This window comes from Pteronotus mesoamericanus, unplaced genomic scaffold (assembly GCF_021234165.1).
Source record: "Pteronotus mesoamericanus isolate MK-2021 breed Mesoamerican mustached bat unplaced genomic scaffold, CSHL_Meso_final scaffold_31, whole genome shotgun sequence".
Classification (NCBI taxonomy): domain Eukaryota; kingdom Metazoa; phylum Chordata; class Mammalia; order Chiroptera; family Mormoopidae; genus Pteronotus; species Pteronotus mesoamericanus.
The window spans coordinates 34,431,851-34,458,409 of NW_026555312.1; the positions used below are offsets into that span (position 1 = coordinate 34,431,851).

Genomic DNA, 26,559 nt, shown 5'->3' on the forward strand with positions numbered 1-26,559 from the left:
CCCTTCTTGCCCCATTTATATTTTCAGCCCAAAACAAATCCAAAAGGCCAGTTTCTTACACTTACTATTGGGTTTGAAATTTAAAAAAAAAAATTTCCAACACTTGGCTTCTTTTGGAGCCATAAAAAAGCATAAACAGCTGCCCCATCTCTCATATGCACCTCCTCCGTCCCTCTCCATCATAAGCCTCAGCAGCACCTGCACCTCAGGCTCCACATCTCAGACACAGAGAAAACCACAGGTTGAAAGGTCAGTGTCAAGGGGCTCTAGGAAAATAAAGTCTGCTCTTTCTACAATTTTAGGCAGTTTTTATCCAAACTATAGTCATGTGTGCCTCAACTGCACAATATTTACTTATTGAGTTTCTTTAACTTAACTTTTTGTTTCCAAATAAAACATCATGTAACTGTCATAATTTTTTAAAAGGCACTACTTGATATAAATAGTAGGACTCATTAGAATAAATACAGACATTAACATAAAGCATATCACTAGCCTGGGACATCTTGCAGCCATTGTGCTGTGCTCCCACACTTGGGTTCCCCATTTCCCTACCAGGAACATCAGTACCCTGCTGGCACCCTCCCCCTCTTCATCTTCTGTGCCAGCTCACACTCTACCAGCCAGGATGCCACTTCCGAGTCCTCAACACTCCACTGTAACACCCCTTTGCTATGCCTGACAGCATGACAATTGTCATCTTGAAAACAGACATCCTTGAAAATTCCCCAACCTTTTCCCGCTTAATTTAAAAGTGAAAAGAACAGCCACCTTTCCCCACATTTACTGACAAGCCCACAGTGCTTTCTTCACTCAGCAATAATCCCCAATTCCTTAGCAGCTGAACACCAACTATCAGAAAATTAATTTCAGCCTAACTCTCACCAAACTCTAGAAGGAAGAAGCCCATGGCATAATTAGGGCTCTTCATCCAGAAAAGGAAGTGAGGCTTCTGAGAATGGGAGAGCCCACAGACAAGTCATGTCTAAGGCTTTCCTTCAGTAAACACTACTGTTGGGTTATTTATGGGAGAGATGCCAGCTCCTCTTCAGAGGGCCTCATATGTGGCAGCTTTCTCTTGCTAGTGTAAGCGAGCACACCTCACTCCGCTTAGGGGTGCTCAGCCCCTATAGCCATGCCCAATGAGCTGGGGAGCCCTTAAGGGAAGCAAGGGTGGGCTAGGGCTGTGGGAAGTCATGAGAAACACATTTGGTTGCAGGTTTGGGAAATTAACTCAGTCTTATACAAAAATCAGAGGAATTATATTCTGCAATAATATTCATGTGAATTTCTAAGAAGAAAATAAAAGACCATAAAAAAAACACCTGTTCCTGAGAAGACATCAGCAGAAAGAGTATGGGTAGGAAGGGGGCAGCTGGCAAATAAATGGGTCTGCACAGGTGACCTGGCCTGAAGGTACCGGAGTCCACCCAGATGGGGCCTGGAACACAGTGGGTCCCACCAGACTGGGAAACAGCACCCAGCAGGCAGCAGCTTTTTCAGGAGAGCAGCCACAGGGTAGGAGTTAGGGAAAACTGGCAAAACAAGACAAGAACAAGAGATTAGAGATGCCCTTTCAGAACATACCTGAGACAGCTCAGGAGACTCGAGGAACTTAAGAACCATCGGGACCTGGAAGGTAGAGGTGACAAGGCAGAGGAAGTTCTTCTCTGAGAGTAAGGGAGGTCAGTGCTTAGCCAGGAGACTTGAAGAGAAGAGCAGCCAGGTGGCTGCGTGCAGCCTTCTCTCAGGGTGGCATGGCCTTGCTGGGTGCCTCCCACAGCCACAGCCAGGAATATTCCCAGTCATGGACACCAGATGTGCCTGTTCATCCAAAGATGAAAAACCAGTGCCAATGAGAACACCTGTGTGAGGGTGGGGCAAAATTCACCGGGCATTATCTCTGAGTAAACTAAAATGCCTTTATCCTCAGTGTGAGCACACCTGGAGAAGTCACTGGGCAGTCACATGGTGGTAGGCATGGAAGAAGACAAGGTCCTAGTCTTCCTAAGCTGAACTAAGTGGCCTGGACATGCTCCTCACAGCCCGGCAGCCACTCTGACCCTTCTCTCACTCTCTGGGTCAGACCTCCCACAGATGCCTTCAGCAGTCTTGTTCCCCTGAGCTGTGGAAATGAACATTTTGCTTTTCTGGGGAGAATGCTGACTTAGAAGTTTAACTCTTCCCTGAAGATTCACTATTAGAGCTTCCAGTCCAGTTGGAGGTGTCGGTATGATGGTGTAGGTAGACATGCTTCGCCTCACTGCACAACCATAAGAAGGAACACAACTAACTTAAAAATGAATAATACCCAGAACTCCCAGAAAATCGCCCAGAAAAACACCCAGAACTATAAAGAAGTCCAACAACCAAGGATTTAAAGAAGCTATACTCATCCAGATGTGTAAGAGGGGCAGAGATGAGGAGTTGGGGTGGGGAGGACAAGGTGTGGCAGTGGCAAGCTGGTGGAATAGGCAGTCACACATTCTCGTGTGGTGGATAAAAATCACGACACTTTGTGAATGAGTGATCCCAGCCCCAGGCCAGATGCGAAGCCCAGGGTTCCAGCACTGGGAGAAATAAAGCCTCAGGACTTCTGGCTGTAAACCCAGTGAGAGGTGGAGTAGAAGAAGAAACTGCCAGTTTCTCAGGAGAGCCCAGAACATAAGCAAACCCACCCACTCTGGGAACCACAACCAGGACAGCAGCTGGAGGGGTACCAGTCAAGTGGGTCAAGTGACTAGAAAAGGGGCAAGTGCCAGGCAAGCTCTCCAGAAGTCAGCCAGCAGCAGCATTATCCCCTCTTTGACCCCTCCCCAACACATGGAGCCACAAAGCCACGAAGCAGGTTGCCCTGCCCTAGCAAATACCCAAGGCTATGCCCCACATAACTTAACAGATGCGGTAAGACAGGAATTCAAAGCGGCTCTACCTGGTACGCAGACATAGGGAGGCTGCCAAAATGGGGAGACAAAGAAATATGGCCCAAATGAAGGAACAGAACAAAATCCCAGAAAAAGAACTAAGTGATACAGAGAGAGCCAATCTATCAGAGGCAGAGTTCAAAACACTGGTGGTCAGACTGCTCAAAGATCTCATTGAATACAGCAAAAGCATAAGGGAAGAAATGAAGGCTATACTAAGGGAAATAAAGAAAAATCCACAGGAAACCAACAGTGAAGAGAAGGAAGTCAGGAATCAAACCCACAGTTTGGACTATAAGGAAGATATAAACATTCAACCAGAACAAAATGAATAAGAATTCAAAAAAAACAAGGAGAGTTTAAGAAGACTCTGGAATATCTCCAAAAGGGCCAACATCTTAATCAGAGGATTGCCAGAAGGAGAAGAGGAAGAGTAAGAAATTGAAATCTTATTTGAAAAAATAATGAAAGAAAACTTCCCTAATTTGGTGAAGGAAATAGACATACAAGTCCAGGGAGCACAAACAGTTCCAAACAAGTTGGACCCAAAGAGGTCCACACCAAGACACTTTATAATGAAAATGCCAAAAGTTAGAAGATAAACAGAGAATCTTAAAACCTGCAAGAGAAAAGCAGAGAGTTACCTACAAAGGCGTTCCAATAAGACTATCAGCTGATTTCTCAAAAGAAATCTGATAGACAAGAAGGGACTGGAAAGAAGTATTCAAAGTAATGAAAGGCAAGGACTTACAACCACGAATACTCTATCCAGCAAAACTATCATTTCGAACTGAAGGACAGATAAAGTGCTTCACAGACAAGGTAAAGCTAAAGGAGTTCAGCACCACCAAGTCCTTACTGCATGAAATGTGAAAGGGTCTCATCTAACAAAAAGATCAAAACTATGAACATTAAAATGACAATAAACTCACAACTGTCAACAATTCATTCTAAAAAAAACAAAAACAAACTAAGCAAACAAGTAGAACAGGAACAGAATCACAGACACGGAGATCATGGAGGGTTATCAGTGCGGAGGAAGAGAAGGGGGAATGGGGGGAAAGGTACAGGAAATTAGCAGCAGAACTGGTAGGTACAGAATAGACAGGGGGATGTTAAGAACAGTATAGGCAATGGAGAAGCTGAAGAACTTATATGCACATCCCACTGACATGAACTAAGGGGGGACTGCTGTTGGAAAGGGGGGTACTTGGTGGAGGGGGGCATATGGGGAAAAACTGGGACAACTGTAATAGCCTAATCAATAAAATATACTTAAAATAAAAATAAAATATCCAGGAAGAGAAACAAAAAAGATTCACTAGCATCACCAAATGTTGCTCACCCTAAATTTAAATTTAAGTTTAAATTTAAATTTAGAGACCTGCACCCTAAATTCACAACAGGTTTCTGTCTGCACCTGTAGAGAACCTGTAAGGCTGCTGACTGGTGATCTCTGCTGTACCAGCTGGCAGGTCCAAGCCTGCCCTGGGCACTCAGGAAGGAGGGAAAGTGCCAAAAGGCTGCAGAGCACTCAGTCCCCTCCTTGGAGCCATTCTCAGTATGGTGGGGAGAATGCTGTTAAGTCTTATGAAAGCTGGAGGAAGAGGAACTGAGGCGAGATGACTTACTGTTGTCTCCTGGAAGCCAACTAGTTTAAAGAGCCAATAAAGCAATAATTGTCAGGAAAACACACCACCCACAGAAAGCAACAGTGAAGAGAGAACATGAAAACAGCTTGAAGAAATAAAAATGGAATCAGAAAATTCACTGAAGAGACAAAAAAGAAAGGGCTATACAAAGATTTGGGCTTGGGTTGGTTGGGTTGTCACCTCAACAAAGTTGACAGGCACCTGGATCACCAACCTGGTGTAGATTGATCCCTTCACTACGGACAATGCAAGCTGCCCAAACCAACCTAGAAGCCACCTAACTCCCAGGTGTCCTGAACAGGGGGTCGGGGGTATGAGTCTCCTCGGTCCCCAGGACCAACCACAGAAGGCCTAGCTGTCACAGATATTATAGGGGCTGTTCAGATGGTCAACCCCAGATGAACAGCCTGGGGCTACAGAAGGAAGTTTCTAAGCCCATGAGGCTGTGTGTGAAAAGTAAGCTTTAAGTGGAAAACTGGTATACCAGAGCGTAGGTGCTGGCTGGTTAAAACTGATACACTGATTAGTTTGGAGACACACAGGAAATGCTACAGTTAACATCAACTACACTTCACAGACCAACTATTAACCCAGCATAGGATATATGTGCTGAAAGAAACAAAAGAAATTTTATTTCCTACCATACCTAAATTAAAAATGTGAGAAATTGCTGAAGTTTAGTGAAAACAGAAGCACAACAGTATGTAAAGGGATCTTAGACAGAATCATGGTTCACAAAGGGCAAATGCAATGAGGGTTCGGTGGCTGATGGTGGCACAGAGGAGTTCACACCCTTAGAGAGGGCGCCACAACTGCACTGGAGAGGCAGTAGGAAGGAGGGCCTGGCCTTTACTCTGCACCCCTGTCTTGTCACTGTTTCAGCATTTTATGAATCACTATCTCTGGTCAATAAAGCACTCGGTTTCTTTGGAGCAGCTGTATTTGAGAAAGACAGTCTCCACAGGCCTGTGAGTGCAGAGCACGTACATCTAACACCGACAGTGCTGCCAGTAGCTGACCCTCATCCACACAGCTCTGAGTCAAACACCAGGGAAGGGCATACTGTCTTCAGTGAAGGGCTAATAGGGAAGTTGAAGAGCTGCAACCTATTGTTGAAAGGCTACTGATAACTGCCAGGTGTGTTCTCCACCATGCGGTTCAACACATGGTGCAAGTCCACCTCAGAATCCAAGATCTGTCACCTCATTTGAGATGCTGAGAGAAACAACTCCAGGAAAACTGCTATCATAGTGTGTGCAAAGGTGACACCAGATAAAGTCCCAAATCCGTAAGAACTGTACAATACAAATTCAGTCCAAGAAGGCACAGAGGGCTGCTATGCAGCCAAATCAGAGAGCTGTCCTTGTTTCAGGAGCATCTACTTTCATTCTGCACATCTGCAGGCTACACACTTGGGCCAATCATTACTCATGACAAAACTAACCCACAGTCACCATGAACTTGGTAGATAAAGGTGAATTATCACTAGTTGTGTTTCAGATGATGTTAATTTAGCACAGGCTGCATTACTCATCTCACACAAACATGTCTGGTTTTAATTACCATTGGCCAGGCTTGGTTAACGGAAATAGGTGCAATTTTTAAGTTATCTAGAATTTGAAATATGAGCATCAAAAGTTAAGGAGTCCAAAGGTTTATCTGTAAAGGTTAAATATTTATTACTTATACAAAAGTTTCTAAAACACGTGTAGGGATAAGGTGGTGGTGCTTCAATTCTGTGTGTAGGAGAAATGAAGGCCTAGAGTTTAACTGTCCAAGAACACACAGTGGCTGTTATCGCCAGGACATCAGTGCTGTTTTAAACATGAGCTTGGTGCTCCAGTTGCTGGCAAGGTGGCAGCCAATTGTTGGGCCACTTTCTAAAGATAAACATCATTTTTATCCCAAGTACTTATTGTAGTACCTGGTATATAGTAGGTACTCAAATATGTGTTCAGTGAAGCAGAGAAAAGGAATGCATCCCTTTCCTATTTCCTGAACCACTGAGTAACAGCCTGGCTGTGATCTCTGGTATTTCTGGGGGCCTCCCACATCTTGGTGTTGCGGAAAACTTGCTATCCTATTCTCATTGCCCTTGGCGCCAGACATTATAGGCACTCCACCACTTCTACCAACTTGAATCCTAATTCACTTAAACTCATATAAATTCATGTGAGCATTACTTACATATTCCAGTAAGTGGAAATGCAAATATAAATCTTCCTGTTTACAGATAAGCATTGTAACAGTTAACAACATAAACACTTGTGGCAAAGTAGGGAAACAACTCACCAAGCCACTCCTCTTTCCGATCTCCCAAAGGACCACTGATCTCTAAATGTCGGTAAAGCCATCAAGGGTCAAAGGCAAATTTAAAGAAGTCAGCAATCTGTGAGAACCCAAATTGTGCTACTATTTGATGCACTTTTTTATTCTAAATTTACTCATTGGGAAAGGGAAGCCCACATGGTGGTATGCCAGAACAATTTTTAAACCATTCATCACTGACAACACCTTCAGTTTGACACCTTAGGCTTTTATGATTAATTAGAATTCCAACAGAATACACATCAAGCACACATTTCTAATTCATCCAATCTCATAAAAAGTGACCTTGGCCTCTTCAAGCGCTGGACTAAAGATCATTTCTCCTTTACTGAAGCTTTCTGATGTTTTATTTCAAGACTGTGCCTAGAAAAAGAGCGTGGTAACTGTGAAAAAATAAGATTAACTACAGATTGAACTGAAACACACACTTGAAACAACTGCACAATTGAGGCCCAATTTCACCATGCTCCAGGTGAGCCAGTGGGCTCTGAAAACCAGAATGAAGGAATAATTGGATGTAAATATGCTCAGGTCAAGTGCACCAAACTGTCTAATCCCGGCAGCTGTGGACAAGCTACTCTGCCAGGCAAATGGAGGAGATGCACTGTGCTTTCAGGAGAACCTTCAACAATCTCTTTCAGCAACTGAGCACGATTCTTCTCCCCTGCTGCCTTTATAAAACAGGTTATAGTTTGGACTTTTTTTTTTTAACATTAATGAAGCCTATGGCAATCAGATAACAAATATCAATTTGGAAGCCATTTAAAAGTTGAAATAAACAGGTTCAAGCACTTGGCTTAAAAGCCCTTTAATGCTCAACAACTCAGGCAGACTTGGAATCTAAAGGCAAAGTATGATATCAGATTACTTACATGCACGCATGCGAGCGCACAAACACACACACACACACACACACACACACACACACACAAGCACCCTTCCTAGGATATCATATAAATGAATCCATTAACAGTAAAGTGGTCCTGTGAAATATGCCCAATTGGTGCCACAAAAATTTCAGATTTTGCTATTAGTAATAAGCACTGAAATAACAGCTGCTTATGTGTGTTAGGCACTGCATGTACATTAACCTTCTTCATCCAATGAAGCATGTAGAAGACCCTAACTCATTGAAGAGAAGGCTCAGAAAATCTAAACCCTCTGCCCAGGGGCAGATGCTGAAGTGAGAAACACGGGATTAAAACTACTTGTGCCAGGACTCCCAACCCCTGTGCCACTTTGGCCACCCCCAAACCCCCATCACTTGCCCTCCTTCCTCACAGGACTCTGAGAAGCCCAGGGACCTTCCCTGGCTGCAGCCACATGCACAGGGGAGACCCATCCTGTGTACCAGGTCCCTGGCTAAGCTGCAGCTGATCCAGGCACCAGCCTAGGAGAAACACTGGCCTCAAGCATGAGGGGATGTGTGTGAGGGTAGCCAAGTCAGTTTGCTCACTGACTTGCAGAGTGGGCACTAGGGAAAAAAAGCCCTTCTTTCTCTGCTGGTGAGTGTTGACTTGAGGCTATGATGCCTGAGGCCACTGCATCTATCTTGAGACCCAGTGGTGTGGCTAAGGGTGAGACCCACGTGGTAATAGAACATAAGAATGGATGACTTTGCATTTCTGAGGAGAGAATGGCACCACTTGGAAAAGCCATCCCACCCATATCCACATGGACTGCTCACATCACCTCCACAGGGCTGCCTATGACTTACCATCAAAGCCATAATTGATATGATGCTCTTTTCTGAGGACCACAGTACTCTGAGACTCACAGCCTGGATTTATAAGCCAGCAGCCTCAAACTGGAAAAGTATCTGTAGCCATGGGGAAGACTGCATCCACGGCGTTGGTGTTACTTAAGTTTGGTACCTTAGTCTCTAATTAGCTGGATTTGTTATAGAGTGAGAGGACTCATCTAACCCCAAATCCAGTTAGCCAGTTAATCTGAAGTCTATCTCTCAAGTGTATCCCTATTAATTGTTTGCCCCTGAGCAAGAAAACCTTGGGGCCTCAGCTTCCCCACCTATGTGACTAGCCACCTGGCTGAGCTATAGTAGAACATGGATGAGATACACTTAAATGATGGACACTTAACCCCTGGGACACAGTGGGCACCCAGTGAACATCTGGCACATAGTAGGCCCTCAATGAATGGTAACTTTAGATTATTCACTGCCACAAATTGAAACACAATGCTATAGTAAGTCCCAGAGATGCTATTTCCATGCCCACAGGGTCTTTTGAAAACAAGTCTAAAAAGGACTTTGCTGTGATTCATCTGTCATGTCTCCAAAGGCTAGTATCTGCCCCATGTCATCACGGTGACCACAAGTCAACCACTTGTTCGTTATCCTGTAAGCTGTCTGGCTTTTTGTGAAGGATTCCAGGCACTGGGCCTTTTAGTCTCAGTCCTTATTACATGTAAGACCAAACATGACAAAACACCACACACAGCCAAGCAGAAGAGAAAGGGTGAAGGAAGAGAGCCTGAGATCACCTCCTACCCAATCACTTCCTGGCTCTCACTTTTTCGCTTTGTCCAGATACCAATTTCTAAAAGTCTCCAAGTAGTAATTGTCACCCACTTTACAGGATTATGGTGACCTTTTTATAAAGCAATATATGTCAACGTGCCAAGCACATGGTAGGCACTTAGAAATTGTTAAATTTTGTTAAAATACAAAATCACAGCATAAGCTGCTCAACTGTTGATAACTAAAGAACATGTTAATTTGCTTCTGGAAGAGAGCACAGATATTCTCTACACTGACCTCAGCTAGCTGACCTGCTGGACTTGCCAACACTCCACTTATTCGTAAGACATCCATCCCCAAAGAGGGCTGGAGCCTGGCCAACTGCGGTCCAGGCCATCACTCCTACCCAGGGAGGCCTGTGCTTACCAGGAATCCATTGTCATGATTCCCAACCGTGTTTATGCAATTGTACTTATAAAAGCAAATATAAACTTGAATTAAATATTATGCAAACCAAAGAAGTTTTGAGTGCAAAAAGACTACTTACTCCTTGGAAAACCATGGTGACTGCTTAGAAAAGATTCACCACAGACAGACTGCTTTAAAATTGTAAAATTAGGCAAGAGCAAAAGCATAAAACATTGAAGGGAAATTATTTAAAATCCAGAAAGTGCTCTACTCAGAATATTTTTAAATTTTTTAAATTCTCACTCCATTTGAAAGAAACAAATACAACATCATCATACATCATGGTTGTGGTTTAAGCTAGAATGCAAATTTGGAACCGTGGGCACTGAGAAAGAAGATACCTACCAAGAAGGGTTCCTGGTGGTCTAACTGGGCTTAAATTAAAAACAAAACAAAAAGAGAGGCTAGCAGCCATTTCTACATGCAAACTGCACATCAGGAAGAAGTCTGCACAGAACCACCTTCCTATACTGTGTTTCTGACATCTGAGCCAGCCTTTGAGGAGTTCCTGGAATCCTGCCTCAACCAATAGGACTGAGGCCTACCCTTCCAACTGAATTTGTGGAGCTATATCCCCATTAACATCTTCACCAACCAATCAGAACAGCTCCATTCTGACCAATAAGGGCAGTCTTTTGGACGAATCCAACTGCAAGGATTTGGAGTTCTCATTTGCATGAGGATGGACTTATTAGGCACCAGAAGCAGGGACTTCTCTCCATATAAGCCAGCTCCCCTCTCAGAGAGCACAGTTTCCCTTCCCAGGAAAGACTGAAGAGTACAGTCTTGTGTTTCCCTGGCTAAAGCTGAAACATGCAGACATCTCACTGGGGCATAGCAAAGTAGAGCAGACCAGACTGGAATACACCAGACCAGACCAGAGCTGCTGAGCTGAAGAGAGGCCTGGCCCTGGGGCTGCTTGACAACCATGCAGTTTTCACAGCTGAACTTTATCACCATTGATATGTTTTACTTGTAATAAAGTGTCCTTCTTCACTGCACACCAGGTTGGAGATTCCTGTTGGTACTGAATTGGTGGCAACAACCATTGGCTGACAGAACTCAGAGAAATGTCCTTAGCCCCGCATCCAGAAAACTGTGTATGTACAAGGTCTATCCAGAAAGAGTCCAGCCATTATTCATATAAGAATCATCTGTATGATATCAATATAACCTGGCAGCTGAGGTAAGCAGACTAGAATGTGCATGTGTGAACAATAACAACTTCACTGTACCAGTCAGTGCAGGTTGTAGATGTCTATTGAGTGAGCTGTGTACTGTGTGGCTGTCACATTCAAGATGACTCAGTGAGTAGAGCAACGAATCTGCATCAAATTTTGCATTAAGATTGAATATTCCTCCACAGAAACTATCTGGAAGAATCAGAAGGCTGCAGCTATGGGCAACTGGTGTCTGGCAGCTTCATCACAACAACACACCTACTCATGCATCACATCTCAGTCTGGCGCAGGGTTTTTTGGTGAAACATCAACTCACCTCAGATGACTCAGCTCCCCTACAGCCCAGTTTGGCGCTCTACAACTTCTGGCTTTCCCCAAAACTAAAATCACCTTTGCAAGGGAAGAGGTTTCAAACCGTTGATGAGATTCAGGAAAATGTGATGGGGCAACTGATGGCGAATGGGAGAACTGGGTGAGGTCCCAAGGTGCCTTCTTTGAAGGGGACTGAGGTGTCATTGTCCTATGTACAATGTTTCTTTTATCTTGTATCTTCTTCAATAACTCTCTATTTTTCATATCACATGGCTGGATACCTTCTGAACAGACCTCATATGTCTATAAAATATTTGCTAGATATCACTTGTAAGGTCCTCCTATTTATTTGACTTTTCCCATTACTGGGTCTCACTCACAGTGGCTAAAAAATATAGAAGACATTTCCAATTTAAACATGTCCTGAAGCACTACAAGACATGTATATAAGATATGTAATTATCACAAGAGACAAACTAATTAGACTCTAATGTTTTATATCATCAAAATCATTACCCAAGCTTTCTATAGTTCTTTAATTTGTGATAATGCCTTAATCCTAACCTTCATAAGGTCCTGGATTGAAACCAACTGAAGGGAACCACCTGAGAGCAGAGAGTAAAATGTGTTCCAAACCTTAAAATCAGCTTCATAAAGAGAGCCCATGCCCACCCAGTTCACCTAGAATGAATGGTGTCTGACACAGTGCAGGTACATAGTAAATTCTGTGTATGCTCAAATATAAGGCAAGGGATGTTTAAAAAAAAATCACTCGAAAGAATTGGAATTTTCTTATATTAGAATCCTTTTGAGAGTATATTAAGAAGTACCTGTACTCTTTGAATTACTCAATTTGGAACCACAAAACCCTTTTAGAAAGACATGTTGCACAGAAACATCTCAATCGATGCTACTTTGAGGTCTCAAAGGGGTCACCTTGCAAAACTAAAAACAAAACAAAAAACAAATGGGCTGATAAACGTACCACACATTTTTAGCAACTGCAATGGTTAGACACTGCTGTTAAAACAGGACTTTGTAAAGATCACTTTAAGAAGCAACATATAATGACAAATATTTGAAAAATGGACAAATGAAGAGATCAACAGTCCTAACCTTAGGCAGTGGGTGCTTGTAACTTGGTATAAAATTTCCAGGTGAAAGCAAGAGGCTCTGGTAACCAGGTCAGAAGATTCCAGGTGATTCTGTGATAACCAAAACCCTGATGAAAAAGATGCCAGTGAAGAGTGTGGAAAAAAACTATTTCATGAACCAAATAGGAATTAATACATTTTATACTTGATTCATTCCCAATGTCTAACTGTAACTGAATTAATAATCAATTTAAGCAGATATTTGTTTAGCTACATACCTAAAAAGTTTACACATCCCAATTGGTCCAAAAAAAGGTTTAATTAAGAAGCTTCTCACTGGGAAAATAGGGGGCTATCTTATATTTACAGTCACCTGCTACTGAGGTATACATGGTATTTGCTGAATAATAACATGAGTGCCCATCTATTAAGCAACATGCAGCAATAGCCAACATTCAGCTTTGCTATGAGCAATTCCAATATACAGTAAAATACTGAAAGCCTATTTGGAAGTAAAATTTTCAGCTGAAGCCTGCCTGCCAAATTCAGAGGCTTGCTTAACGTAAAACATTTCATGCAGGACTTCAGTTGCCCAAGAAGACTCCCACTGACTGCTAAAAATCAGTGACTAAAAAGCTTTACTTTTTCCCCTTTGAAGGTGATCAAATAAAAGATTAGATTTAATTCAAACTCTTCCTAGAACCCAAACTTTGTCGTTATGCTGTGGGCCTGTAAAGAAGAAAGGACTGGAGGTCATACTTGGTTAACACAACGAACAGAAAGAAAGAAAATGTGGTCAAACTCTGACCAAGTGGCTTAGTTGGTTGGAATGTCGTCCAGTACACAAAAAGGTTCAATTCCCGATCGAGGGAAGTACGGGAGGTCACTGATCAATGTTTCTCTCTATTCCTCTTTCTTCCCCTTCCTCCCTCCTTCCCTTCCACTCTCCCTCCCTCTCTCTCTAAAAGTAATAAACATATCCTTGGGTGAGGATACTTTTTTTAAATGAGGTCAAAAGTTCCCTAAAGCTCAGACATCATCAACATAGTCTGAGAGCTATATGCCTACAGAGAAAGTCAATCAATTATCCCAAAATCCACTCAACAAAAATTAATTTCCTGTTCCAATTAGCACTACTAAAAGTTGTAAGTTCAACCCCTTTGAGGTATTTTTTTTAAATGCTACAAATGACCCCCCAGAGTTCCAAGAGCTGAGGTTACCTCCTAACCTCCTGACCAACGCAAGTCCCATCTGTAAACACACAGTCATCAAAATGTTTTGCTAGAAGCATCATTTCAAAAATCATTTACTTCTCTCATCTTTAATTATAATATGTTACATAAAAACAGCAAAAAAAGGAAGGAAAAGTTTAAAAATCTGTAACACTTATAACTGGATTTCATCACAATCAAAACCAAAGAAAACAATTCCTCTTCAGCAGTGATCCCAAGTATAAATATACCTTGACTATTCCTGACTACCCATTCTTCCTAATCCACAAAGAAAACCCAGTTTGGCAAAGTATGACATTTAACTCTAAAGCTCAACATCCAACGGTTTAAGTGCATAAGTGCACAGGTGCTGCAGTACTGAGTAATTCAAGGGGCAGAATTTTCCCAGCATATCAGCATTATACACGTTGGAAGGATTTAAGTGGTTTATTCGCCACCAGCTCCTTAACTGGCCAAAAGAACAAAAATGTTCATATTCTAAAATGAATAACTACAGTACATCAACAATGTATTTTTTAATTTCAAGTAGGCTTTTCTGCATTTAAAGGAAATGTAAGACGAGTGCGCCTTGTTTCTCACTTGCAACAGCATCCCATGGGTTATCCCCACCCATTACAGTTGCCAAGGTGACACAGAGTGTGAAATTACACATTCTAAGTAGGGTTTGAAACCAAATCACTAAAACTCTCAAGATAAGATCTTTGACTAAAATAGAAGCAACGGATGCTATACAATGTAGTTGCACACAAACACAAAACCCCAAACCCTGCCTAAGAGCCCAGGAGAGGGCTAGGGCTTCTAAAAGAGGGAGTCCAAAAAGGCATGGGTCAAACATTTCTCCTATCTCCAGGTTAACTTCTTCCCTCCTGTTAAACAGTTTGTAATCTGCATTCTTCCAAACCTGCTCACACCTCTGTCCAACCTTCCCTTGCCAGACATGCAGGCAGGAGGCCGTCTTCCCAGGAACTAGAACCCGGGGAACCTGAAGCACTAGCTTTACCCAGCAGAGGGAGGTGTGCAGAAGGTTAGTCTGGAGGTCCAGGGAAAGAAGGCTGTTTCTGGAAAAATACAAAGGCACAGTCCCAGCCAGCAGAGGGACTAGAGGGGAGTCTGGGACAAAATGTGCCCACTCTTTGGGAGGATGGGGTGTTGACACACATATAAACAGGTAACAAGGTTCCCTGGGACCACATGCCGCCAAAGAGCAACTGCAAGAAATGGGAAAAGAGCTAGAGAGAAAGAGGATGGATGGAAGGTAGGTGCCGACAAGAAGTTTAGAGGAAAGGGGGCAGATGGAAGTGGGCACGGTGTCCCAAAGTTGGCAAGAGCTACAGCCATGGAGTCCCTGGAGGGAAGTTGGAGGAAGAAGACTATAGAGAAGGTCACTATGGAGCCACCTCTGCTCCCCACACCTCACGTGCGCGCGCGGGCGCGCACACACACACACACGCACGCCAACCCCCCACCCCCACCCCCCGCGCGCCGCAAAGGCTACCCACCTTTGCCAGGGGCACGTTCCTGCTGGTTGCCAGCTCGCGCAGACTGCCCGCCTCCATGGAGAAGGCCGGTGAGCCCGGGGCGCTGCCCGCCGTGCTGCCCCCGACCTCCGCGAACTCGGAGGCCTCCCCCGAGCCCGGGGCAGCGCGGGGTCTCTGGCGGATACCATCAAGCAACCGCACCAGCAAGATGTTGGCGGGCAGCTCCTCCACGCCGCAGCCCACTAAGACGCGGCACTCCGGGCAGCGAAGCTCGTGGCGCGAGCGCACGATGCTCTCCAGACAGCGGCGACAAAAGGTATGCTGACACGGCAGCACCTTGGCCGTGGTGTCCAAGCGCTCCAAGCACACGGAACACTCCAGCAGATCCAGCAGGGACGACTCATCCATGTCCTCGCCCGCAGCCTCGGCTGTGGCCCTCCGTCGTCGGCTGCCGGGCCTGTCGTCGCCGTCCTCGCTCTGCGCAGGAGAGGCAGCCGCCTTGGATGCGCATAGCCAGGACGCTCCGAGCAGCATGGGGGAGGCGCCAGCGGCGGCCGCGCGCAGCTGCCTAGGTCCCGGGGCCAGAGCAGGGCCCACGGCCGGAAGCAAGCATGAGGATGGCGCCCGGGCGACCGCCTGGCAGCCAGGCTCCGCCAGGACTCCCTACACCCTGTCTGGCGGCCCGAGGCTCCGGTCGCCACGATGCAGAGTGGCACGTCAACTGACCTGCGTGGTGGGTACTTGGAGTTCCGCGACCATCAAGCCAACTCCCGGCCAGAGGAGCCTTCCAGTCCTTTGGAGAGGGGCTCCCGCAGCTAACGCCCACACCTGTGCCGAGGCGTGTCCGCCCCGCGCAATACTCCAAGGGGAGTCGCCCGGCACGACACTCAGCGGGCTCTGCACTCCAAGTGGCCTCCCGCGGCACGAAGTGCGGGTAGCGGTCGGTCAGGTCCCCGGGGAGCAACGTGAGCGCTTTCTCGCGTTGCTGCTGACCCACGCCGTCTCCGCGACGCCTCCATGCACCCTGGGCCCGCCAGCGATTTTCTGCACAAAGCGGGTTCAGCCGGACCCTTCCTCTTCCTCCGCCGCACGCAAGTGCGCGGAAAGCGCGCGGAGGTCACGATCAGTGAGCGATGCTGGAAAGAAGCTGACGAGCCCCTGGGCGCAAGGTAGCAACTAGTCCTGCCCCTTACGGCACTCCAGGGTTCCCTGGAACTCTGTGCGTGCCCTTCTGAGCAGGCTGGGCCCTGTCTCCTCCTGGCGCTCCGAGTCTTCCCTTCGGCTTTCCGTGAGCCTCTCAGGCAGGAATGTTTCCTCCCGACACTGCCGCAAAGGAAAGTTTGGTAGGTGCTGTCCCGACAGCCTTCTCCGCGAGCGCTGGAAAGCAGCTTAGGGGCATAGCCAACGCCCAGGCATCCTCCCCGATAACTCTCTGGAGGGCCCCCGGTCCGGTCCCATTTTCAGACAGGGCACAGAAGTGACAATCCTGGTTTGGGTGCGGAGACGCCCCGCAAAGCACGAGGGGAAGGCGCTCGAGTAGGCGACGGTGCCCGGGGTCAGCTCTGGTTCCTCCCGGCCGTTGTTCGCCCTGTCGGGTGTTTCTGATTCCGGAGGCTGACGCTGCTGCCCACCAGACCGACACCTTCGCACAGGCACTTGGCTCCGCGCACAACCCCAACCCCCGCGGCCAGCGTAGTCCGGGTGACCCCAGTGCAATTTCTCCTCGAGAGGCCCAGAAGAAGGGAAATTCGCGGTCTCATTCCCGACGCCGGGCTTCGGCCAGCGTCAGAGGAACGGAAGTACGTACGGAGGACCCGGAGCAGCCGGGAAGTTTGGCGGTGGGCTGGCGTCTACTGCAAGATACCCTGCAGTGAGCTGCCCCCTCGTGGCCGTATCGTGTTCTCAGCAGGCCTGGTTCCCTTCGCCGCCTAACACAAACCCAAGTGTCAAAGCCAGGCTGTTGCCATGGCCAACGTCAGATGACGCATTCAGGGCCCACCTACCAGTCAGGCTAACCTGTGGTTTGTGAATTTAAGTGTAACTTTTATTTTAAACTTTTCAAAGAGAAAATAGTATCTGAGGTTTAAAGGTCAAGAATGTGCCTAAGCATTATTTTATACAATCCTTTAAATGGCACTGTGAGATCATTATTTTAAACTCATTGTACTTGTGAGAAAGTCTTATAGTTATGAAATCACTGAGGCTAAATTCTTTTAGTTTTTGTATCTCCAGAACCTAACTCGTGAAAAAGATCACAGTCCATTAGAATATAAGCTTCCTATGAGGAAAAATATATATATTTTTACACTGTAATATCCCATGTCTAGAACAGTGCATGGGCACTTAGTAGGCTCTCAATAAATATTTGATTAATTAATGAAAAACGTTCTCGGAATCATTCACGTAGTGGTGATTTGAACACTCAGATCTTTGCACCTCAATTCCAGGTCTCCTGAGCTCATATCAGGCTACCATTCCTGGAGACTTTACTACTGATGACAGCAGGAGACCTTCCAGCCTGTTTTATGGACATCTGTCAATAGTGTGGATTTCTGTAGTTGTTGTTCACATTAGCACTGGCAACTGTGTGAGATGGAAGTCGTCCTAGAGCTGCCTGGCTAACCAGAACCTGGGAGCAGACTTTCTAGGAGGGCTGGAAAAGAAATGCACATCCCAGTACAAGGAAGTGCCTTCACATTGTCCTCCTTTTACTCTTTGACCCTGGCTCAGGAACAACAAATGGGAATTTCCCGAAGGACCTGTTAGCAGTTGCAGAAAAACCAGCACCAGGTATTAAGCGAGGTTCAGCAACCTCAGTTCTTGAGTTCTGGCTAAGAATTAAGAGTCAAGACTCAAATTATAAGAGAAAGATTATTTTAAAAGTCTCAGAGGTAGAAGAAGTGAGCCATAGAAGAAATGGGCTCAGGAACAAGTTATAGCAAAAGAAGGACCCTTGGAGTGAGGGGGAGAGGGGAGAGGGAAAGAGACAGGCCTTGAGAGACAAAAGAGGGAGGAGAAGTTCCTGGCATTGGGGAGGGGAGGGGGACAGAGAGAGATAAGCACTTTGAGAGAGAAAAGGAGGTTCAGGCCTGAGAAAGAAGAAAGGGAGGAGAGGAGAGGGGAAAGGGAGAGAGCACCCTGGAGAAAGAAGGAGGTGAGGAAAGGCATGGGTCTGCTCTACAGAGAGTGCTCCATAAAGAGTGACACTGGATCCTCTATCATGAGAGTATTTATCTGAAAGTCTCAGGGGAGGATCCCAACAGAATATTCATCAGCTCTCCAGGTGTGTCTCTTCATGGTTATGGTCTCCACTGATTGGTTGGTGCCAAGAGAGGGGTTCATTAGTCATTGCAACTGGTCCTGATGTCAGCCATGGTGTGGCTTCACCAGGTTTTGCTGTTATTCTGAGCTGGGAGCTAAAATGCAGCTGAGGCCTAGATGTCATCTCCAGGGGTTAATGCTTAAGTGAGTGGTTGTGCAAGGGTTTGTAGTTTTGCCAGTTGTTAGGCACCAGGGCTCTCTGCCCTGGTAACCCTCTGCCCCTGGCCCATAGGTTCCTGCTCTGCTCATGCCTATCTAAATGCCTACTACAGACCCAGAATGCTTAATCCAAAAGCAGGTGGCAGGGAGACAGAACACAAGGTGGGGTAAGGAACAGAGAGCCCTCAGACACTGGGACAACTGGCAGAGATCAGGGCTACCTATGATAAAACACCCTGGATGCTCTTGGTTGCCAGCAACAGAAATAAACTTAAGTTAGGTTTTCAAAGGAGCAGAATAGATTATGAAAATCAGCACCCCAGCCTGAGAGCCAGTTTACTACAAACAGCCCCCTATGTGTCTTGCTCTGCACACTTCTCTATATGATGATAGGCTCTTTCCCTCTCTTGCACTAGCACCTCCACTTCCCAAGCTGAGTGATAGGGAACATGGTCAGAGCTCCAGAAGCACTTCACCCGTAGCTTCAGCCACTGACAAAAGGCACTCCTCTGACTGTCACAGACTGCAGGTTTTAAAACACAAGTGACCAAGTTTGGCCAAGAGGGTCACTCTCTGGAGCAATCTGTGTAGGTTATAGGAGCAAGGATCATCTGAAACCTGGCAGCTCCCTCAGGAGTCACACAGAAGAACTGAGTTTTCAGAACAAGTGGCATGTGGGGGATCCAGAACCACCCCTCTGTCTTCAATTTCCCTCTCTAATATGTGCAACTGGGGCCCCACAAAAGCAAACAAGGATGGCTGAACCCCACCCTTTTCAAACCTCTTCTGCTTCCAGTCTCCCTGTTCACCTCCTGCCTTAACCTGCTCCGATAGCACAGACAGGCTGGGCAGGACAAGACTAGGCCATGGAGCATGATGGGACTGCAGTGAGCTGTGCCTGTACCTTGCAGAGTGGGTAAATGCTGCCCAGCCACAGCCTATTATACATTGACTTGAGAAAATGAGGGTCCAGCACTGCCATATCTTTTTACTTTCCAAGAGTAGATGGAAGGCCACTTTTTATGGAGATCTCCTGATGCTCAACAATTGGAAAGAAATTCAGTTCTCAGAAAAACACCATATTAGCCAAATAAAATGAATATGTGGTCAAGTTGACCCCTAGGCCACCAGTTTGCAATTTATTGTTGAAGTAGCCAAGTAAGATGTACTACAGCATAAAGGAATTTAAAGGCATGAACTAAATAGTTGAAGTATTACAAATACAATTTTATATTACGCAATTAAATTTGCACATGTTCAATAAGTCAGTCATGTAAGTAAATGATTGAGAAGATCTGGCTTAACAGTCATCACATGAAAAGATCTTGGGAATCCAGTGACCACAAGCAAAATGTGAGCCAACATGAGTCATCAGTGTAGTATGGCTGCCAAGAAAAGTAATGAAATTTTAGGATATGTTAATGGAAGGTAAGGTTGAAAATATGGAATGAAATAATCTCATTGAACCTCAGAGGCTTGTCAGATCTCATTTGTAGGATTACTTTCAATTCCAGGAGCAAATGTTAATGAAAGGGTAGTCCGGGACCTAGAGAACTCCTCCATGAACTTAGGATAAAAAGACTGTTTCTTTCCAAAGAAGAAGCTGATATTTAGGAATCAAGATGGCAGAGCAGTGAGTGGAAGTCACACTGACCTCCTCCCAGGACCAACCTGGAATTACAACTAAATTGTGGAGAAATCACCCGGAACAAACAACTGAACAATAGTGAGAGAGAAGCCTTATAACCTCGGACAGACAAAAGAATCAGCTTTAGCCTAACTGGTAAGGAGTGTGGTAGAGAATGGAGAAAGCAGGCAGGGCACCCACAGGTGGCAGCACCAAAAGGATATTGAAATAGCCAGTTGGAACCCCCTGAGAAGGGCGGGATCTAAGCCATAAGCAGAACTCTCCAGCCTACAGCACCAGACCCCAAAAAGTACAGATAACAGCCAGCTGCAAAAAATGACAGGGTTGTTCTCTGCCAGAGACAGGCAGCTGGAGATGCAAAAAGTCATTTAAAAGACCAATACATAAATTTTCATTTGCAGCCGCTAACTCTGGTCTCTGGCAAAGGTGAGGGCAGAGTGGGCAAGAGATGCCTGAGGAGAGACTGGGGAAGCAGGCTTTGGGGAGAGAAATGAGAGAGTAGCCTGTGGGATTCCTGTGCTGACTCATCCCCTATATGGGCAGCAGCCACCTTGCTCAAGCAGACCACTTCCCTGAGCAGCAGCAGCGTGAGAGGACCCAATAACCCCACCCCCAGGAGGAACTTTGCCCCACACTGTGGTGCCTAACCTGACTGCTGAGTGCAGACTGACTGGATTAACAACTGTAGAACACAGCCACAGATAGTAGATTCCTGGAAGTCTCAAACAGACTTCCTAAATTCAGTCAGGGTCAACATGTGACATCATTAGAGGCAGATCCAGAAAGAAAAAACAGCAGTCTCCTACCACAGAAGTTCACACCACAAAATCAGGAAATCAAGACAGATCAATATAAGAAGCAGAAGTAAAAGAGAAGAGTCTCATAAGTAATGGGAAGACAAAGAAATACCCCTCTGTTGAAGGGAAAGGAGGAATCCCCAGAAAGAGAACTAAATGAAATAGAGGCAAGTCAAGTATCAGACATTGAGTTCCAAACAACGTTTCTAAGGAAGCTCAATGATCTCAGGGAACTCAAGGAGAATTACAAAAAAACTACAGAGAAACTATGAGGAACTTACTGCAAACTAAATCAGCATGAAAAAGGACATAGAAACTATCAATAAGAGACAAGAGGAAGTGAAGAATACAATTTCTGAATTGAAGAACACAGTAGAATGAATCAAAAGCAGGCTAGATGAAGTCAATGATCAAATTGGCGAGCTGGAGGACAAGGTAGAAAAGTCCCCAGAAAGAGCAAGAAAATGAAAAAAAGACTCAAAAAGAATGAAAAGGCATTGAGAGAAATACAGGACAACCTGAAATCTAATAATATCCATATAATAAGTATACCAGGAGAAGAAGAGGAGAAGGAAGGGATAGAGAACTTGTTTGAGAAAATAATGATGGAAAACTTCCCTAATTGGAGGAGAGAAAAAGTCACACAAGTCCAGGAAGCACAGAGGGTCCCATTCAAGAGGAACCCAATGAGGCCCACTCCAAGACACATCATCATTAAAAAGACAAATATGAAAGACAAAGAGAGAATCCTAAAGGCATCAAGGGGGAAAGAGGTAATAACATACAAGGGAGCCCCGACAAGGCTAGCAGCTGACTTCTCAACAGAAACATTGCAAGCCAGAAGGGAATGGCAAGAAACATTCCAAGTCATGAAAAGCAAAGGCCTGCAACCAAGACTGCTCTACCCAGCAAGGCTCTCAATTAAAATAGAAGGCAAATAAGGAGTTTCCCTGACAAAAGAAGGCTAAAAGAAAACACCTTCACCAAACCAGCATTGCAAGATATGCTAAAGGAACTGCTTTAAGAAGATCAAGAAAAAGAGTCTATGAATACCCAGTTCCTTTCACAGTCACCAATACTTGATATTACCAATATTTTTAATACTTATTAATATGATTGTGACAATGATGTGCTATTTTAATTGTCACTTTATTATTTGTTGAAACTAACCCTGTTTTTGTATATTTCTTGCCTATTTCTATTATCTTAAAAAAGTTTTAAATGACCTTTTTGGCATTCTTTATCCATTTCTTGATTAAATGTTTGTAGAATTTTTTCCCTTAAAAAAAGAAAACAACTATTTACCTTTTTTTAGATGTGTGGCAAATACTTTCCTATTCTATTACTTGTCCTTTAACTTTTTCGATATGTATATTACTGTATAGTCTTAAATGTTTTATATAGTCATATTGTCAATATTTTATTTTATAGCTTCTGGATTTGAACATTGTACTTCAGGGTAAGAAAAATATTAGTTTGTATTTTCTCCTAAAACTCCTTAGATTTTACATATTGATTTTTAACCTGAATATTCTTTGTATAATGTGTGAAATGAGGCTCTTTATTTCTTTTATTTTAAATAATTGTGGTCCATGCATCTTATGTGTTGAATAAGCCTTATTTTCCCCATTGATTTGAAATATCAATGTTAAACAGATATGTTACATTGTTAAACAGTTATATACATTTGTTTCTAGAATGCCCATTTTATTTCATTGGTCTACTTGATTATTTCTGTGCTAGTGTCATGTTGTTTTAATTGCTGAGACTTTATAATGGATTTAAATTTTTAAATATTTTGTAATGGATTTTGACATTTAACAAATGAATAAATAAAATCAATCTGCATTTTAAAAAAAGAAAGAAGGAACTCCTAGCTTTTGTGACAACATCGATGGAACTGGAAAATATCATACTAAGTGAAATAAGCCAGTCAGTGAAAGACAAATACCATATTATCTCACCTATAAGTGGGATCTACTCAACAAAATAAACTAACGAACAATATAAACCACGGGCATGTAAAGATGGAGCAGACTGAAAGTGACCAGAGAGGATGGCAAAGGAGGACAATGGTGGAAAGAAAGGGAAGGAACTAAACAAAGAACATGTATAAATGACCCAAGGACACGGACAACAGAGTCTGGGAATTGACCTTGGGAGAGGGGAGCAGGGTAGGATGGGTGGAGGCAGGCAAAGGGAAGAAAATTGAGATAGCAGTAATAGAGTAAACATGATTTAAAAATTAAAAATTAAAATTAAAAAAAAAGACAAAGAAGGAACTGAGACAGGATGGGTGGCTATATGTCATGGTTTTGGCTGCCTAAGGTCTGAATTCCTTCTTAGAAGTGGGTAATTCTCCACTTGGTAAAAGAAGTCAGATTTTTTGTTTCCAGCTAGGGAATGGAGATGTAACTCAGGTTCAATCAACAGCTGCTCACAGTTCCCATCCCCTGAGAGAGGGAATGAAAGTGGCAGATACAGCATCATGGAGTTTCAGATGCAGTGGCAGAGAGGGTAAGTATGCCACAGCCTGGAGCAGCAGTGCCCTGAGTCTGGTGCCCCAAGTGATATCTTAGGGGGAAGGTCTGATCGTTGATACCAGACATGATTGGGATGGTGTGCCTGGGCTGTGACTTGCTGCTTTGCCTGCTTTTCTTGTAACCCTATGGGTTTTCCAGTTTTATTTAATTAATTTCCTTTTTTGTTTGGTTTTTTTATTGTTTCTTTTTTGTTTTAGTTTTATTAAATCAGCCAGAGTCAGTGTCTGTTGTTTGCAACAGGGAACTTGAATTGATACATTATTTATTATCAGAGACCAATGAAGGCTCTCAATATGAGACAATTTTCACCATGCTGAACAACTCCTCTTGGCCTTCATGCTGGGAGGGTATCAAAGTGAGCCACTTAGAGCACCATTCATTCATTCAACAGTTCCTGAGTGCATTCTCCATGTCCAGTGCCAGGTGGACCAAGACAGGCAGTGTAGTGCATAAGTAGAGCCTGTCTCTGGGGTTGAAGGAGCACCTGGCTGATCTAACTCAGGCAAGTGGCATCACCTCTGTCAACCTCAAGTACATCTTCTAAAAGCTGGAAGATGAAAATATTTCACCTCCTTGTAGTCATGAGATCCTTGAAATCTCTGAGATTGAATAACACATTGAAAAAGTGTATTTGTTTTCCCTTGTTATAAGCAGGAGAACTAAAATAAGTTAAAGTTACAGGAGGCAGGTTTCAGCTAAATGTAGAGAAGGGCTTTTTATTAGGCTGAGTTGTCCAACAAAGCACTAACTATCTCATAAAGTAGGCACTCCCATCAACTAAAGAATGAAAGCACAATTATGTCTGTAAGGAATCTGGTAAAAGAGATCAATTTTCATCTCTTCTACCCTCTCACAAAGCACCTCTGTTGTGGACAGATGGTACTGGTTAGCCCAGCACCCCCTCTTTAGAAGGACCTCTCCATCCCCAGTCCATGTGACCCTCAAAGAAGGCCAGTCACACCACTACACCTGTGTCCCCAACAAGCCATGTGGCCTCGGCTAGCCAGTCAGAATTGTTCACCTCTTGAGATGAGTAGTTCAGGGCAGACACGTTAACTAAGCAGCGCCAATGAGCTTCTAAACTGAGAATTGACATATGGATGTAGATATTGAAGGAGGAGGAAAGTTCTCTCTTCCTTTTTGATTCTGAGCCTTGAAGTAGTATATCCTGAGACGTTAGTGGCCACCTGTCCTGCCATTTGAAGAAGCTGGAGCATAGGTGGGAGTTGGGGAGAGGAGAGGAACAGGATAGGGGAAAGGGGAGAGAGAGGGAGAAGGAAGAGGATGAGGAAGGGGAGGATGAAAAAGAGGAGGATGAAGAGTGGGAAGAGGAGAAAGAAGGGGAGACGGAGGACAAGACAAGAGAGTCCTAATGATTCATTTGACCATTTGAATCCATGGATGAAGCTGTGCCTAAATCCTATGTGAGCCATTAGAAACCTGCTTTTACTTCAGCTGGTTTGAGCTGAACTTCTATCACTTGCAACCAAATGAATTTCAACTAAAGCACACCTTCTTGTGGCTGCCCTGACCCCATCAGTTACCTACATACCCAAGTTTAGAACAAAAGCCCACCTTGAAAACTTCCCTCACCTCAGTCCCTCATATATATACCTAGTTACCAATGTTTGCAGCTTTCTAACATCATAATAGACTCAATATTCCCCAAGTGTCTTCCATTTCAATTCCCATCTCCATTCCCATCACCACCAATTCTGTCTCTCACTGTAACTGAACAATGGCTCCTCTTTCCTTAGCCGTTCCTCCACCCCTGTGTCTGCACTGCAGGCCGGCCTTACTCCCTTGCTTTCAGGGCTGTGCCTCCTCTTGGCTGTTTCGCTGGCAGGTATGACTTTCTCCATCTTCCCAGCTCCTTCCCATATCCACCCCTGTTTACATACCTGTGTGTGTAAACTCTGCTTCATCTTTCTGTTCCATGCTGAAACTCCATCTAATTCACAGACCACCTCCTCCAGGAAACCTTTACTGACTGTTTCTCTTTTGAATTCCTTTGGCTCCTTTTCCTTGCATCTTTCACATTCTGCCTTACCTTATATTTATTTTGTAGTTGTGTTATAGCCACTATAAGATCACAAATTTCTCAAGAACAAAGACTGTGCTATTAGTCTTTAAGGCACATCAAAAAGTGTCATGAACATAGTAAGCATTTAATAAATAAACATCTGCAAAGTTGGACTAAACTCAATTTGAAGAGTGTTAAACAGTTGATCTCTGAATTCCCTTTTACTCCAAAATTGTATGAGATCAGGACTTTCTATTGCACTTTGCTATTTATAAAAAAGAACAAAATTCTCAAAATGATTTTCACATAGTCTATATTGTGAGTGCAGGCATGAGGTAATAATAACAAGATTCTTAATAGCTAAGAAACTCACCATTTATAGTATTCAGAATGTCTGCATCTGTAATGCATCAAGAGAAGTGGGGGAGGGGGTTACACACCATCTCTCTAGCCACAGTCCTGGGACCTTCTCAGCAAACACCTAACTTTTGTCATTAGGTGTCTCTTCTCTGCAAAGCACATCAACTTCTCTCCACTCAACATCCACCCCATCAAATCCTTATCTATTGGTTCGTTCTCATGAGCAAACCCCAACCTCAATGTGTCACCGGCCTTTCAAGCCCATTGCCCATGTATATAGGACCTGTTTGGCATGTAGCACACTGTTCTCAGCCCCAGAGAATCAGTGGGGAGAAAATTTACAACCAACTCTCAGGATCTGCAGTCTGTCTTGTGGATGGAAACATGTTACAATGAAGGGCAAAAATGAGAGAGTCATCCAGGAGTGCTCCACAGCCCAGGTGCTACAAACTGGTGAGTGGACTAGACTGGCCTGGACTGAAGAAGGGAACGGGATCCCTCAGGGCAGGGAGAAAAGCTTCCACAAGGTCAAAGGTGCAAGATGAGGAGCAGAGAAGAGA

General features: G+C 44.4%; 1 protein-coding gene across 1 annotated transcript in view; it reads right to left on the minus strand.

Moving 5' to 3' along the window:
* LOC129085601 (E3 ubiquitin-protein ligase SH3RF3-like) overlaps window positions 1-15,783 on the minus strand; it is a 240,523-nt gene extending 224,740 nt beyond the window's left edge. The window contains exon 1 of the mRNA XM_054592009.1: window positions 15,170-15,783. Coding sequence (XP_054447984.1) covers window positions 15,170-15,682 — 513 coding nt within the window. The 5' untranslated portion in view covers window positions 15,683-15,783. The remainder of the gene's footprint in view (window positions 1-15,169) is intronic.
* Between the last annotated feature and the right edge of the window lie 10,776 nt (window positions 15,784-26,559).